Below are 18,087 nucleotides of genomic sequence, written 5' to 3'. Positions count from 1 at the left end.
AGGTGCCAGCACGGGGTAGTCTGCGAAATGCATCAGGCCGCCGTGGATTACGGCGCTCGGAGTCGCGGACACCCTGCAACGATAAGCCTTGATGTGCTTCGCAGATCCACTGGCCGAGACCTAAAGAAAGCCCGGTTGTGTTAAACTTGGAGCTCAGAAAAAATAATTTATTGTGTAATATATATATATATATATATATATAGTGGCTGCAATAAACTGAAAAGCCGTTCAGAGCCACGGCCCGCTTTGGGTCTTCAGGACCACGGTCCTGCAGTGTTTCCAGGTCTCCTTAAATCACCAAGTGCTTAGCGGGGCAGCTGTGCATCCAGGAGGTGCAAACGCGACACGGTCCGGGAGGTGACTGGGAACGCGCGCTGAGAGCAGGGCGCCCCCAACAGGCCTGGCAGACCACATCTCAGGAGGTGCAAACGCGACACGGTCCGGGAGGTGACTGGGAACGCGCGCTGAGAGCAGGGCGCCCCCAACAGGCCTGGCAGACCACATCTCAGGAGGTGCAAACGCGACACGGTCCGGGAGGTGACTGGGAACGCGCGCTGAGAGCAGGGCGCCCCCAACAGGCCTGGCAGACCACATCTCAGGAGGTGCAAACGCGACACGGTCCGGGAGGTGACTGGGAACGCGCGCTGAGAGCAGGGCGCCCCCAACAGGCCTGGCAGACCACATCTCAGGAGGTGCAAACGCGACACGGTCCGGGAGGTGACTGGGAACGCGCGCTGAGAGCAGGGCGCCCCCAACAGGCCTGGCAGACCACATCTCAGGAGTCGCCCTTTCTTCTTTATTGGAAAATTCTTACGTGATTTGTCAAATTACATCCGCCGTTCTCCCCCTCTTCTAACCACTCCTGACCTCATCCGGCCCCCCCGCCCCCACCCCCCGTGTTGCTCTGGTTAGCCCTTTATCAACGGCTCCATCATAACCGGATTAACTGAATCTCCAGGCACATCTGAAATTGGAGTCAGATCGCTTGCCATCTACAAGCCCCAGTACATTCAGACAGAGTCTGAAACTGAAACTCGGAGCAGTGGTACCGGGCAAGGCGACATGGATCAGCTCCTAGTTCCTGTACACAGGATCAAAATGTACGTAACTTTTTCCCCTTGCCCCCCCCCCCAGTTCATTAGGTGACCAGCAGAAGATGCCCCAAGGACAGACCCATAACCAGAGTGAGTCTGCAAAGCTCTACTCTGAACCTGTCAGGTTACAATTACTTCCATTCTGGCATCGAGCTGCTCCCCTTCGGTGAGGAAATAACCAAGTTTCCCCCCCAGCTATTCTCCCCACATAGCCTTGAGATATTTTTTTTTTACCCCCACCCAGAAAACTTTGTTTTCTGTTAAATTGCTGAAGAGGTAGTTCTCTGCGTCCGTCACAAACCACTTGTAAAAATGCATAACAACAAATAAAACTGGATTTGTTGATTGACTGGTAGCAGTACCATAATAAAATGGGGTGGTGGGTGGGGGGGGGGGGCTGTATGGCATACACAGTCCACACAAACCGTAACTTACTTACGGGCTGTTCCTGGCAGGGTGCGTTTAAATCCTGCGTGAGCACTTATGCTCACAGACTAATTAGGTATAACGCTAAGTGAAACAATGTATGTATGCACTGAGGTCATTAGCCATCTGAAACGAGCTACGCATGCTGTGATTGGCCGGTGCCAGGCCGCAGATTTGGGATTCCCGGGAACACTGGAGGTACAGGCGTGAAAGGACACAACCCCACTGCCCTTGGTGAAGGTTTCCCGTCACGGACGGCGGCGCCACACTCAAATCCAAACTTTCTACTGACTTTTTGTCTATCTGGGAAAGACCGCCACATTTGTTCTTCCATCTGAGCATGTGCAGGTGGCCTGCTGGCTACGATGCAGCGTGTTGCTATTTCGGATCCCCCTCAATTAGCCAATACCGTGCTGAAAAGATGAAAAATGTGAAGCGAAGCTTCAAAATGTTCACCTTCTCCGTTTATATCAGGTACATTCTCCCATAATGCCTGTGATCAGAAGGTTGGCGGTTCGAAACCCAGGGTCGACAGAGCGATTTTACCTTTGAGCCCTTCAGCAAGGCCCCCAACTGCTCCAGGGATTGTTGGCCCTTGCCTGATCAAAAAGTATATGCCACTTTGGATAAATGTGTCTGGTAAATCAATAAAATGTTAAACATGTAAAAACTGCCCTCACCGTCAGCTGACCAGCCACACCAAAGTCGGCCAGCTTGGCGTGGCCTTCTGTGTTCAGCAGAATGTTCCCGGCCTTTATGTCTCTGTGGATCTTCCTCATGAAGTGCAGGTACTCCAGTCCCTTCAGGGTGGACTTGAGGATGGTGGCGATCTCGTCCTCTGTGAGCTTGGGGGGACAAATTAAACAGAAACCATCACGCTAAAAACTTAATTGATCCAAATAAAACAGATTCCATCATGATGTTCTGACAGCACAAAGATTGTAGGTTCAAATCCAAGGGAGAACACATAAATTGTAAACCTTCCCAAGACTGTGGGTGAATCTCAATATCAAGAACCCAAAGAAAATACTCGTGGTCTTGGTAAGACTGGTCTTGCGAACTCGCCTTCTAAGAATGAATTTGGGGTGGAACGAATCACAGGATTAGTGTTGTTCGGCAAGGATGCAACTGATGTACCTTTGACATCCGGGGATTTTTACCGCTCCCGTATTTGTGCTCTGAGTATTGGTACTGGTCTGCGGCAATGGAAGACGACGTAAAATGGGTACGCAAGTACAGTCAAGTATGCTTACTGAAATTCACCCTGTAAGTCCCTTTAAATAAAAGCGTCAGAAACTAATAAAATGTAAATGGTTCTCTGCTGCATGAATGATGGTTTCCCCATCCTTTGTGGGGATGTCTGTTGTCACACGGAGAAATAAACTTACAATGAAGGCATCCAGCAAGCGACAAAGTCGCATAGACCTGAATGGTATAAACAAGGGGTAATCCAGCCTTTTGATAATTGTGGACCAGGAGACTAGAAACCTTGCTATAAACAGGTAAGAGAAGAGAAGGTACTCTATTTTCCCAAAGGAAACTCAACTGGCGGAATACAGTCCACTATGGGGCCAAAACACTATTTAATCCGGACCACACGACTGATCTACCCCCACCGAAACTGAGGGCAAAGGACCTGGGCTTTGTGTCGCTTATGAAATTTGGACCTTTGAGGAAAAATAATTGAGTACCTCTGGTATAAACAATGCCAGGTGACAGACCAGCTCACAAACCATACAACACAGAACTAAGAAATCTCTTTCACGGATAATCTTCATGAGCAAAGGTTTGAGACTGATTATTGTGGGAGCTATTTTTCACTTCATGCCTGCCTGAATGAAGCTTCAGTGGAGAGTTTGGGAGAACCTTCAGGAGGATAGTAAAGTCAGCCGTGGATAGATGCGTGGAGATTAGCTTAAGTCCCCTGTAACAAAACAAACAGAAATGGTTGCCCGGCAATGTATATTACCACCAATCTGCTAGTTTTTGCATCTCCAGCAGAACATAGTGATCAGTGAGCCTTTTGGATGTTAAGCAATGATCTGCATTGATAATCCTGTTAAACACAGAAGTTACTGAGATTAGCTTAAGTCACCCACCTGCACAAGCCCAGCTTATAGCCTGGACTGTGACCTTTACACATACGAACTGGAAGCGTCAGAAACGGAGGGGAATTCTTGTCAAGGGACGGCCGCGGTGAGGCCAGACCGGGCCGGGCCAAGGGCTCTGGCGGAATGTGCACTTCATTAGCGGGAAAGTACCGGGGAGAGCAAGGCCCGGGCCAAGTTCTGTGAGGCCCGAGAAAGCCAATAAAATACCCAGCCAGAAAACAGCCCGTGTTGGGGTGTGGGGAGGTTTTCCACAAGAATGCTACTTCTGTGGAAAGGCCAGGAGGTGCAGCGAAATCCGAAAGGCAACATTCTGCCAGCGGCCCCCTGCAGACTGGGGAAACACTGCCGCGGGTCCCAGGCCGGGGAGACCACCTGACACCGAGCCCCACCCCCTCCTGGACCGGAGCTGGGGTAGAGCGGAGCGCCCCGAGACCATATGGGAGAATGTCCAGAGGGCCGTCGAGGTGTCTCTCACTGAGAACCGGTCGCATTCACACGGTCAAAACCAGAGAGTGTTGCTGGATCCCCTGACTAACGGTGTTGCAAGGAAACGTCAGACATGCTTGAGGTTTGCGAGGGGGGGTGTTGCACCTAAAACATGAAGCAGGAAAAACAAGTATGTGGTTGGAAAAAGGTTTATATCTGAGGACAGAACAGTTCAGAGCTTCCCGACCTGGGGACGACACACATGCGGGGCGGAAGCCCTCGGATTATTAACAGACGCTGTTTTCATGTCGATGGGGTCTCAAGCACATGGGGGAGATGATTACGGACATCCCACCCCCCCCCCACCACACGCTGGAGAGTGCGCTTGGCTGCCGGCGGCAGGCTTGAGTGGAGCAGCACCTGGATTGTTACAGATCCCAGCAGCCTCACCACCCCCCCACCCTTATTTGTTTAGCTACTCTGAAACAAAGCGTGGTACGCAAGAGAATTCATTTTTATGATTTTGCAAAACCACTCGTAAAAATCTCAGAATAAACACGCATTTAGGCCAGTTACCGTTTTAATTTTGGACCTGCCATTCACAGCTGTACAAAAATTATGGATTAAAGTGACACAGAAAAGGCCAGACAATTACAGGATAACAATCTAATCCCCCCAACAATAATAACGTAACACAAAATCAATTCTTCTATACATGTGGTTCTTTTAAAGATCAGAAGTACCCTGAGAAATGGCTGCTCCTACTAACCGGTTGACCGCCATCGACCACGGTGTCTGTTCACCTATAATTTCCCGGGCTTTCAGAACCTTTGATGGAAAAATTCCCCAAACCAGCTGTCTCACCGACTGAGGGAAATACGGGCTGAACGGCCCTCGGGGTTTTCGCATGGTTCAAGTTACAGGGTCTCTCCAGCAGAATCCCGATGTTTATACCGACGTTTACCTCACCCCCAGACCGACAAGCGATGTTCAGCATGGGAAAAGCCATCAATGTACGTTAATGGACTGATTCACCGACGGATGGTTTCAATGTTAAGTTCATACACTGCAATTCCGTTGGCGATACGGTTTTGAGCACTGAAAAGCCTTTCTAAAATATTCTAAAAATAAGAAAAAAAAACTGTAGGCAGTTCTGAGCTGCCTGTTTAGCCAGCTGTGTTCACTGCAAGATCAACAACAGCCTGATGGGTTTTTTTGACCAAAAATAAGTTATATTTTATCGTCACCCCTTTCGGGGTGTACCCCAGCCGGGTACGCGATCTCAGTGCAACCTGGGATAGACCTCAATTCCACCACAACTATGACCAGGTTAATCTGCATAAAGTGGAATGTCTGTCACACGGAGACCCACAGCAGCCACTCAATTTAAAAACAAGTTATCTGAGGTGGAAGGATCATTTCATCACTCCAAATGCGTATGTATCCAGAAACATGAAGCCGATAGGACAAAGCTCAAGAGTCTCAAATTCATTTCACCCTACAGGCATTTGCCCCAAATTGGCATCATTTTGAAATGGTCGATTGTTAAACAATCCAAAGTAAAAATACACAACGCTCCCACTTCGTAAGCAGCCATAATTAAAGTATGAATGAGTTACACATGACTGTATGTCATAGTGACAATGTAGCTGACAGACAATTTTCAGGGTTTTTTTCGTTTCCTGTTCAGCTGCCTGTTATTTCTCTGCATTAAAACTACATCTGCACAATGTTCACTGAGGAACAAACAGCCACCCTTACAATCAATGCTGAGAGTTTAATTAGCACCATGGCTGGCAAAAAGGATGAAACTACGATACCAAACCATGTTGCCTTTGAACGGGAAAGGAGATTCAACCTGAGATACAAATTACTGGAATCACGGAAAAGTCATGAAAGAATCCATTCAGAGAACAGAACTGTTCAACTGAGGCTTCTTACGCGGGAAAAGTGTGCAGTTAACATCCAAAACTCCAGGGGGCGATCTTTCAAATGCACAAACAGGAAATATGGATTAGACTGCAGGATAACAGATCGAAGCAGTGGTAATGCTAGACAGAAGTTAGCTCACTGCTAGACTCCAGTAATGAGGAGCATTCGTTTAGACTTTCTACTCAGCAACTGCTTTTTCTTTGCCTGTCGGCTCCTTCCTTGGCCAACAAAGACAACAATGAATAAAAACACACCAGTTAACTGTGCAGATAATACAGTCTTCCAGAGGTACATCGCAACAAGTCCACGGGGAAACCAGTTATCGTCATCACCTGGGCAACCTTTCCCACAGAAAGATGAACACCCTTCCATGGCGCTGTCCTCTACCAGCGGTGACAAAGTGACGTTTCAAAAGCCAGAGGTTTCTGGTGCATGGCTGCCCTTCACAACGGTTACAGTGCACACCTCAATCTGTTTAGCATTGACCCTGAGGGGTCAGGCAGAACTACCACGTCTACTGTGCCAGAATCTGTAAAAGTCAGTAGGGTTTTTATTTACGAGTTCATTTATAATCATCAAGTGTGCCGTTACCAAAGGGCAGCAATCAATTTCTATGTTTAAACCAGTAATACATCTACCATAAGCATTAGGAGAGATTTATAAATCTTGAGGACTCAGTAATTGTGGATGTGGAACTTTTATAGTGTTTCCAAACGGCTCCCAGATGCATCACTCCGAGCACCAAGCTCCTTATGACCCCAGCACATCCAGGGAGAGGGTCCAGACCCAAAAAGCAATCCCCAGCACGGAACCCGGGTACCCCTCCACACGTGTAATCAATACTCCCCCCATTTAAACGCAATCCTCACTTGCGCCGTCAAGCCCAAGTAGCACTGCCAAGGAAGTGTGACGTCTCGCGAAATCCTCAACTTGAAAGTATAGACAGCGGGGATAGAGGGTGCGACCCTAGTAGAAGACACCCTCTGAACGCCAAACTGCAGTGCACATTTCTGTCAGCCCGTCACTCTAAAGAAAAAAATAAAAAGATGATTTACCAGTGCTTGATGTTAAAACAATGGAAAGGATATACGGCACAAACCCTATATTAAAATGAATAGGTTCCAGACCTTACAAGATCACTGTGCAGTGACACGTGATCGAATAGATAAATATATGTGCACCGGTCTGCGCACATGTCCCGTGTTTTTTTTTTTTTAAGATACAGGTTGTCATTAATGTTTCCCAACTTTTTCCTGCTAGCATACAATAAATACGTCAGCCTCAAAGCCTTAAGAGATTTCCACGATGATAAAACGGCATTAAGCAACACAGTAGAACTGTTACATATTCCTCGAACGAATGCTCGAGCTCTGACTTCACATCCTCCTGGTTTTATGACACAGCACCAGTGTTGGTATAAAACAGGTCATTGGGACCCCCCCCAGCCTTCCCAGGACTGGTTTGGACGAAACCACACCCACTGCCAACATCTACAACCGAACAACGGGCTCCCGTGACCAATAACTTCGCTCTCGTCCCATGAGTCATAAACAGCCTAAAACCTTATTAAAACCCCACAAAATACATTTGCAAACTAAGTAGACATTTATGAATCAAGACTTCCTGTCTGTGAGTTGACTGTAAATAACAAATCCAGAAGCATACGACTCATTTCCTCGTCAGAGAATCACAAACACGCGTTCCATTAATACTTCGCGGTGATCCGAGGTCCTGAGACTGATGAGAGCCGAAGTAAGGAGTCCAAACATGGGCACTGTTTCTGGACAAGTTTCTGCATAGACCCCTGGTAACAACGAAACATGGCTCTGTTAAACCCATTGACACACTGAACCGGAAGACCTGATATCAGGCAGGAGAAGGAAAAACAAGTCAGGAGAAAGCAGAAGGTTTGGGATTCTGCCAAGGGGCTTGGATATTTTTAGAGGGCAGCATCAATGGAACATCCCATTGCCATTATGTTCAACTGAGCGCACTTCATAACAAACAATCACCCAAAACACACAACAAGCCACCAACATGAGAGGACCAAACCCCCCAGGCCGTCCTGCCGACAGCAGTCCTGTCAAAACTCACTGGCTTTTTCCTAACAGTGTCAGGATCTGCTCTCGTTTTGCTCGTCTGTGAGCATGTTTCTGTGCTTCTGACATCTGGAATCTGAATGGGGGGTGGGGGGCACAGACAGCTTGTGGTTTTCAGGTCTGCAAACTCACTGCTCCCCGTCCACAATCGTTTTCCGCGGATGTCTCCCGTGTAAAGACTTGAGGACACAGGCTTTCTTCACATCGCTCATCAAACCCGTTAACTGTCATGCATAGCCCACCTACAACCCCCCTCCCCCCCCCCAAAGACAGCTGAGATTCCAAACAGGAGCTAGATAGGTTCTCTCCCCCAGACATAATCACTCAGCCACATTAAAACGAATCGATGCAACTACCATACGGACTGCACCTCTGAGGACATCAACGCCAAAAAATTGGTCCTGTACTCCAACCTTAAGCGGACAGCCACTAAAAGTACTGCTACAAAAATATTACCATTGAAACGACAAAATTTTAAATCAAGCCAAATACAATAGAATGCAACACCTATCGAAACGGAGCTTCACACTCAAATTGTCCTTACTGTAAGACATCTGGAAGCATCCAACCACCAAATCACACATATGTAAGCATCAAAAATATATGTATGGTGTTGGCATGGTGATGGAGTTGGAGGCTTGCAAATGGGTTCCAGTAACACAGCAGCATCATCACTCTCCACAGGTTCCTGCTGCAAACTGCAAACCCAGGCCGGATCACTCAGGAGGTCCCAGGCGGGGGAGAGGCCCGGCCATGGAGGAACAGTCCGAAGCTTTTAAAATCGTGAGCCTATCCCCCCCCACCCCCCCAGGCAGGCACCCCGAGGACAGCCTGCGGCTGCAGTGATTTATCCCTGAAAGCGTAAGCGGTAACTTTCTTTACGTCTCTCATCAAGCCTATTAACAGCCGCCCACCACTGCCTGGAGACAGGTGTTCAGGAGGCAGTGTTTTACAGCTGCCCCCCCCCCCCCCCGTTCCAGTATGAACTGTGGCGGTCACAGTGGAAGAGGGGATGGGGTTATGGCCGGTTAATCCAGCCGGGGAGTCCTCTCCGCCGGCAAGGACGCACATGGAGATCTATAAAATCATAAAAGCTCTGCCTACTTCGGCCCTGTTTATATGAAGCTTTACAGCCGTGACAGGACAATTATGCCACAATCCGCGGCCATTACGTCCCCCCCGGGAGGCGCCCCACTGCAGCGGACAGCTGCCTTTCCTCCCCCGTCAGAGAAGCTGCTTTTACAATCGCTTTGCCTTTGGATCGCTTTTTTTTTTTTTTTAATAACGCCGGCCGGGCTCGCGTTCACCCGGGTGCCAGAGGGGAAGGAAAGCCTGGGGGCCCCATTGAGGACTCGCGCGGCCCGTCAATGCCGCGGCACGACAGGAAATGGCGTCTGGGGTTCCCACGGGATCGCTCCTCGCTTCCTGCAAGCTCCTGTGGACGTGTGCTTTTATAAACCCTCTTCTCTCATTAAAAGCAGACACAAACTGCTTTGCAAATCCCCCTGCGCGGCCAACAATGTCCGCTTAATCACACTTCCTCTTTCCTCCCTGCAAACATGCCAGAATCAGAAAGGTCATGTGTATACTATATCATGTCACGTTACACTAGCTCGACATCAAAACTTCGTTCTGGCAGAGTTCTCGTTTATCTAATGCAAAAGGTGAGCCCGAGGGGTTCAGATCCACAGATCCGTCATGGAAACTACGTAAACGTTTCCACCCGAAGCCACGAGCACAAGCGGCCAGCACAGAAAATCAACCACGGCACCAACAGACAACAGCTGTAACCCTATTTAAACACAGGCAACGAGCGAGCAAATAAATGTAAATGTTAGTATGCAAAGCCGACCAATAAAGCTACAAAACTTCTCAAAATACTGAAGTTCATGGGAGCGAAACACACAGAGGAATTTGAACATATAACATGAAGAGGAACACGCTCCACACAGCATTTAAACAAAGACAAACACTAGGATTTTATTCCCTATATCAGGGATTGGGAACCCTGACTCTGGAGTTTCGGGACCCAGCAGGTTTTCTGTCCCACCTCATGAGTTACTATCTGCCTGAGATGAGGTGTAGTTTGTCAGAGTCCCGGTAGGATGGAAAACCTCAGGATCAGGGTTGCCTATCCTTGTCCTATATCAGGGTTCTTCAACTCTGGACCTCGATTCCAAATCCAGGCCGTGTTTTCAGTTCTCCCAGGTAGTTGTTTAATAATTACTAATTCTGATTGGTCAGAGGCTTCACACGTGACTGACAGGTAAAGGAAGGTTGGAAAACCAGCAGTGCTCGGACCTTGAGGACCGTGACTTGAATAACCCTGTCCTATATCATGGAAGGATGCCATCGACTGTGTCTTTTTGGACAAAACAATAGTGAATGCAGAGCTACCTTTCTCTTCAGATATGAAAAGCACCTGAAATCATCCCATGATGCAAATACTGCAGGTGACCCCCCCCCCCTTGCATGTCTGCGCGATGTGCTCACCGTTTTGTTGCGCAGTCTGATGATGTCGGAGACAGAGCCCGCTCCGCAGTACTCCATCACGATCCACAGGTCTGTGTTCTTAAAGTAGCTGCCATAGTACTTCACCACGTAGGGACTAGAGGCACAAGCAAGGAAAACAAGAAAATTATAATGCATGTAGCTAGTTACTGCAGGCGCTGCCAGAGCAGGAACACAATGTGGAAAAAGCACAGTTACTTGCTGCTCGAGATGCCCGAGAGCAAGTCCGACGTGCAGGCACCCCCCCCCCACCCCCCCTTTGTGGCTCTGCGTGTTAGGACTGCGTGTGATCAGCAGGTTACCATGGTGAATCCTGTACTGGGCACACTGATCATATTACTGCTGAGCCCTTGAGCAAGACCCTTAACCCCGAACACTGCTCCAAGGACACCCCTAAGCTTCACTTTCCAGAAGGCATTTGCAAAATCAAAAAAAATTCCCGCGTACCCGTATGCAAGCTTGTACAAAATGACTAAATGTAAATGAAAGTATCTGCTAAATAAATTAAATGTTAAGAATTAAGCAAACGATTAGAATAGGGTTTCCCAGTCTGGCCCTCAGGGACCCCAAGATGGTCCAGGTTTTTGCTCCCTGCCAGGCAATCCACATTTTTGCTCCCTGCCAGCTGCTGGGTCCCTATGATCATGTTGGGAAACACTGACTAAGAGCATGGAGACATAGGAACGGTGTAGTGCCTCATCCGAGCTTCCAAGCGAGCCATACCTGTCGCACTGCTGCATGATGGATATCTCCTTGATGATTTCCTGCAGATCGGACTCCACCGGCACCTGCTTGATGGCGACGACCTGGCCGGATTCTTTGTGAATAGCTTTGTAAACGCTGCCATAGGACCTGCACAAGGACAAACTGCACCTCACTGCGGAGCCACCCAAGAGTCTCCATAAGTATAACAAGCCACCTGTACCTTTGTTTTGCATGAAAGCTAGAAGTGACAGTACATGTGAGACATTTCAGAAACGGGTCAAAGGTCAGGGACATCGAAAGCACCTATTAAACAACCTATTCCGCATATAAGAATGAAACCATTGACAAAAATAGAGAGAGTAAACTTCTCAGAATCTTCTTTAACCCAGACAACATAAGCACTGCTATACTGGAAGGAGTAAATGCCCCAGAGGAAAATGGGAGGGGGGAGTAAAACGGAGGAAGCCATTTCCTGGCAAAGGAAAATAGAGAAGAGAAATTACCAGAATATACAGAGGGTTTTATGAGATTGGAGTGAGACGCCAGGCAACTCCCCCCTCATCTATCAAGTGCAAGGGGGGGGGGGCTTACATTCAGGTGCAATTTAAGTAAAGTAATGTTTAAGTCAAGTTTGGACAACAAGTTTGATCCACAGAAACGCTGATGCTCGGCGATACAGATGCTTTAAACACTTCACTGAACAAAGATGCTTGGCTGTTCCCTTGCAACCCTGACCAGGATAAGCCTTTTGAGGATGGATGGATGGATGGATGGATGATATGTTACACAGACATCACCCATATATTAGGACAGTGTATTGAAATGTTAAAGAGACACTGGTATGCTGTGTTATGTAGGAGTTATAGAGATATGCTACTGTATCATGGAACCAATAAGCACTGATGGGGCGGTGACGAAAGGGACAGCTCAACAGCCACGTCATCTTTTAAAAGAGGAGATATTGTGGATAAGGTAGAAAGACGCCAGTGGTACGGTGTTACTTTTTGCAGTTTCAAGTTCAACACGTTTATTAAATATAAATACACACCAAATTTATACGTAATACTAACTTTTGGGGCATAAAAATGTGCCTGTCATTGATATTCTAAAAGTACTACTCCTCTGCTTATCAAATGGATTTACCGTATAACCAGCTACAAATTTTCAGAAATGCATCAGACGATAATACGGTGTAACAGTAGACCCACCTACCAAGACACCACTACAGCACTGCATGTTACGCTGGAGTTGAAGAGATGTTACATAGATGCTTGTATGCTATGGTGAAAATCTGTTAAACTGAAAGTTATGGAAGGGGGATATTTGTAGTGACAGACAACAGATGGCAAAATACCAGGGTGACTTTTCTGGGAATCCAGTCTAACAAGCCTATCTGTTGTGTTTCCCGGGGTCTCATGTTTTGACCTGTGCTTCCTTTAAATATGAGGAAGATGCGAAGCTGTTGAAAATGCTCTTTGTCTCCAAAATGAAGAAACGAAAGTTTCAATCCGTGAGACTGTTTTGTGAAACACGCATGCCTGTCACATCCAAAACACATGTGCACGTACACACACACACCACATGCACATCTCAAACATGAAACACGCTCAACACAGACAATACACACACACTTCGAACATGACACACGCCTGACACACACGACATGCACGTATCTTAAACATGAAACACAGCCGATACACAAAACACACACATCCCAAACATTCACAAGCTTGAAACATGCCTGACAGACAGACACACGTGCACACACACACACACACATTTGGTACTCAAGATGGCCACTCAAGATCTGCCCACACAATCATACATGACAAGCAGGTCATGCACATGGGAGGCAAAACATGACCAGCTGACGGTTCGTACCCTTCACCGAGTTTTTCCAGAACATCAAATACTTCTTCTGGCTGCTTGGTCAGACTGTCTTCACTCAGTTTCTTTAGCTTGCTGTAAGACATAACAGGAACATGTCATTATCCTCAATCTCTTACTGCTCACAGAAGATACATTCACAAGCATTACTTCAGTGGCTGCCCATCTGCCTTTTTCCCCCTCACTTCTTTAACTGTGATGATGGTAGACCGTTCTAAACGAATTTGTGTTTATCAATAAAAAATAAATCTCATGTGCAGATCAACCAACCATTGCACTGGTGTTATAAATAATACTGCAGGATTTTTTACAAACTAGACAGGTCAGTTTTATTAATGGGCAGAATAATGAAATATTACAAGAATGCGGCAGACGGATACTGGTTTCAGGTGGTAATATGAATAATAGTTATATAACAAGTATAGTTAACATCTCTGTCACCATCCCATCTTTGGCTGCTGCTGTCCCCACTACCGAGCGTCCAATTCATGGAAAACAATGTTAAGGTTTTAGGCCAACTAAATTAATAATAATAATAATAATAATAATAATAATAATAATAATAACGCCAAGTGAAGCGGATGAACCAGTACAGCGCAGACGCTACTGGAGACACCGGTTCGACTCTTTTGCTTTTACTACAGCGTCAGAAAGGCAGGCGCCGATGCGGCCGACGGCCGGGAGGAAGACAAGACCTCCGGGACACAAAGAAGCGAAAGCTGCGGCCACTGGCGGCGTCACGGCCATTGTAACCGTGACAGACTGAGTTTAACGCAAATAGGACTGTCTTTTTAAAATACCAATCCCGCAAAGCCAACTGCATTAAAAAGGGGGGACATGATACAAATGGCAGGGAGGGACGCATAAAGGATCACAACACTGGACAAACGAAGTTCAGCCCGTCGCACGAGCAAATGTGGGTTCGCCGCTTTTATCACCCACCTTTTCGGCGCTGACGGCTCCATTTTTTTTTAATCTTAGGAAAGGGAAAAATAGTCCTTTAGACACCGCGATGCTCTACCCTGAAATATAAAATTAAGAGGGATATTACTGCCAACTCTAGTCAAGTTTCATACTCGGTTGCCCAGCTGTCTCGTTGGTGACAATCCCATGACGTAGGCGGCGCGCGCTTCCGAACATGCTGCTCCACGGGGGACGGCCCTCCACGCACTGATCTCTTCTGATTGGACAGCGATTCCTCCAGTTGTCCCCCTATTGGACAATACAGGCGTCTACCCTCCATTTCCACACACCGTTCCGTGGCTGTAGGAAGTAAACATGTGCGAACGTGGAGCATTGTGGGTTAGCGTGGTGAGGCGTAACACTCATTAAACACTCAGATCCTTCCTTATATGCTTATATGCTCAGCACCATCCAGTAGTTCAGATGCCGCGTTGTTGATTTATTTAACAGCAGTGGTTATTCATTTGATTTTAATGCTGTTTCGTTATTGTTTTTACCTTGTCAAAGCGTTTAAGCAGTTTGCACTTATTGCTATGCAAGCATACGTGTGGGAGTGAATTCGCGAGGCATTAATTAAAAACTTAACGATGGGTGAGGGGACATTTTGGGATATTAGGTACGTTTATTTCCTTGAGATCAGCCAGATACATTCATCGTTCCATTCATACATTTTCCTTTCTGTTTTCATCTTGAAGATAAGATGTCAGTCTGGAAACTGATTGGATCTGTGCACTTTCTAATGCAAATTTAGAGATGCTTAAAATGTAGGTGGGATTTTAAAAACTGTTTTCATTTTCCCTCTGTGTCGACCAGTCTGCTCTTACGTGTTAACCTGCGATCACAAATACTTTTACCGTTCTTGATTAGTCTTTAAAAAGCTCGTTCCTGGTATTATTCTCGAATTATTGTAATTGTCCACCAAACCTTACTTTAGGTATGTGCAATTTGACATTTAACAATTAATAATTGTTAAAATTACTACAGACCTATATGCACAGAACGGCACAGTTCCGTGCGCATGCGCAGACAACGTTGTCTCTGGACTGGATATCGTATACCACAGGGTACGTGGATTCACAAACATAATAAGAATAGTTTGGAGATGCGTTTGCGTAATCACGTTTTTAACAGCGGCAGTAAACCCATACAACACGGTAAAAGTACGAACACAGTGGGCACCGGGTTGAACCCCCGACCAAGGAGTTATGCATCCATTACATAAGTTATTGCATCTGTTGATAAATGTATTTCACATTTGATAGATGGACATACTTATGACAGAATTACTTGACTGTTTATTACTCAAACAAGTACAGTTCTTAACAGTATTTTAATCATGTAGGCCTATCCATCTTCTTGCTGCTTATCCTGGTGAATGTCCTTGAATATTTAATTATAGGGTTAAATTTACAAATACATAAATGCACTGTAAAACATCTTATTTTGATGACGGTTTAATGTAAATTGAACTTAAAAATGTATGTTTTGCGGTCAGCATGGTGGCTCGCTAGGTAGACGATATTGCTTCACGCCCCCAAAGGTCGAGTGTGAACCTGCTCTGCTTGTGTGGTGGTTGCACGTTTTCCCTTGCTGTCCAAATACATGCAATTAGACTGTTTGGCATAACGCCCAACAAATTGAGTGTGTGTATATATGTGCTATTTCATGGACTGGCACCCCATCCTGGGAGGTTCCTGCGCTGTCTTGGATGGGCTCTCAGCGCCCATGTAACCATGGTTGGTGGCTGGAAGGTTGATGCATAAAATTCGTCTGATCACATGGACAAACAGCAGTTTTAATTATTTAGTGTCACAATCTCAAATTTAAAAATGCAGACAGGTTGATTCAAGTTGGTTATTTTGCCTGCCGGGAGCAGACACATCATTTTCACGGTAAGATCATCAGAGTAGAATTAAAGGTAAAACATTTAACTGCTGAAATTTGTTGTGAGAAAGTAAGGGTGAGTCCCAACAGTGTTTCATTTTCTTCCTTGTCTGATTCAGTAGCGCATTGTTGTCCTTATTAAAGCTCACGGAGGAGACGAGGGAAGGAAACAACTAAACTAAAATATGTACTGAAACCTACCCTGATATGCAAATTAGCTCGAGGTTTGTGACTCCCAGTAGCAAATGGGAGCGTGCAGCCGCGCGTGAGGGGAGTCCAGTGAGTGTTTACTAATATCGTTCGATTTGTTAATTGTAAGTGCACATCGTGCGAATTTCAAAGGATTATGTTCGGTATAATTTTGCACGTGGTACAGTGTCAGTGGAAAATTTCTTGACAGCACAAAGCATATAGTGCAAAGCGAGCTTCATTCATTTTTACGTGTGTGTGTGTGTGTGTGTGGGTGTGTTTGGAGGTTGTGGAAGGATTTGCTCCTTACCAATGCTGAAACCAAACCTACAGCCTTGTCAGAACATCTGCTCCTGTCAGACAGACAAGAAGAAACTTAACCTAAAACGGTTTCAAGTATAAGCAGTTACATTTTGGAACTAAACAGATTTGTTAGCATTCAGTCACTGTTGTTCGAACACCTTGCGAAGCCTCAATCAGCTCATCTGCAAATCTTCAAGGCAACTGCAGCAGACCCCGTCCTGCGCCCCCCCATTCAGCGTTCACAGGGAGCGATACAGTAACACAGAAACGATTGTGTCTCTCAGGTATGTGTTACATGGTTAGATCAGTTGGAGGAAATGTACTATTTGGAAATGTACTGTTGGCAAATACATTTTTCTTTCTCTTTGTCCATTTGAGCCACGGATCATTTAAAAACAGAAAATAATATATGTTGTTGAGTCTGTAGTGTGGTTTTGTCTCCAAGTGAATTGCTATGGGACTAGCCCACCTGATTTTCTGCCGGCCCACCCAGGCTATCATTTCTGGCTCTGCTGTTGCTAAGCCAAGCCACGTTTAGGAAGAAAAGGATCATCCTGAGTCCTAGCTGAACACAAAAAATTCTAAAATAGACTTCAAGTGGAGAACAATAAATATCAAAAGGTCGGTTAAATCGAGACATATAAGGGCCTTATTTCCATAAAAACACATCCATTCCAAAAAACGTGTCTTTGGAAGACAAGCAGACTCCATGTATAGCACATGGGCAGAAGTCAAACAGTGGTACATTTAGAACTGACGCATGAGGAACGGAAATCTGCTGATGGTAAAGCGATGATAGATACAGAGCTAATTCCCGCCACGTGGACATGTTGTCATGAACGATGTCAGTGAAGTATTAAAGAAAAAAATATACACTTGTTGTCTGTAATTTATTTTCTTTCATATTTTTGGGTACAATTTCTTATAAAACACTTGTTCCAATAATGCTATGTATGTTGGTTTATAAAACTTAGAAAATCAACAGGTGCAGTATTTGAGGGAGAATTTATTCTAACTACAATCTTTTGATCGTACTTTTAACGTGCACCAGGAGAAAAGTCCCAGTTTGTTGACACTTGTAACATGATGGTATCCATTTGGGTAGTGCTAGACGGCGCATAATTCACCACCCCTGTCTGGAAACAGCCATCTTCTGTTTTGGAACATGCAGAAACCTTAACATATTGTTGAGAATTTCTGGTTTCCTGCACATGGGTGTGGGCAGTTATCCATGTCAGTCTTTTTTAAAGTTCATAAAGTTTTGCACCGTGAAGTTGATGAGATGTTTTTACATTTGCCTTTCGGAGCTGTTTGGTCAGTGTGGTTCCCTTGATGTAAGAAAGATGGCCGATGTGTGCATTAACATAAGACGCTCTCTTTGATCCTTGGCTAGAAAGAGAATATTATGTTTCCAGCACTGACATCTGGCTTGCTGTAGTGGTTAAGGAGTTAAACTTGGTGTTTCAAACAATATAAATGTATAACCATCCTTGAAGACATCAAATTATTGCTAATGCTGAAGAGCAGGCTGTATATAACATATGGCTGACACTTTTA

At 45.9% G+C, this 18,087-nt stretch overlaps 1 protein-coding gene across 1 annotated transcript in view; it reads right to left on the bottom strand.

Moving 5' to 3' along the window:
• Positions 1 to 14,327, bottom strand: part of stk3 (serine/threonine kinase 3 (STE20 homolog, yeast)) — a 54,964-nt gene extending 40,637 nt beyond the window's left edge. The window contains exons 1-5 of the mRNA XM_023814201.2: positions 14,134 to 14,327; positions 13,186 to 13,266; positions 11,323 to 11,451; positions 10,582 to 10,696; positions 2,201 to 2,365 (exon numbers count right to left, since the gene is read on the bottom strand). Of these exons, the coding sequence (XP_023669969.1) occupies positions 2,201 to 2,365; positions 10,582 to 10,696; positions 11,323 to 11,451; positions 13,186 to 13,266; positions 14,134 to 14,156 (513 nt within the window). The 5' untranslated portion in view covers positions 14,157 to 14,327. The remainder of the gene's footprint in view (positions 1 to 2,200; positions 2,366 to 10,581; positions 10,697 to 11,322; positions 11,452 to 13,185; positions 13,267 to 14,133) is intronic.
• Positions 14,328 to 18,087: the final 3,760 nt, after the last annotated feature.

Source organism: Paramormyrops kingsleyae, chromosome 9 (genome assembly GCF_048594095.1).
Source record: "Paramormyrops kingsleyae isolate MSU_618 chromosome 9, PKINGS_0.4, whole genome shotgun sequence".
Taxonomy (NCBI): Eukaryota; Metazoa; Chordata; class Actinopteri; order Osteoglossiformes; family Mormyridae; genus Paramormyrops; species Paramormyrops kingsleyae.
The sequence above is the reverse complement of the archived record's forward strand: the minus strand, read 5'-3'. Positions and strand labels throughout refer to the sequence as shown.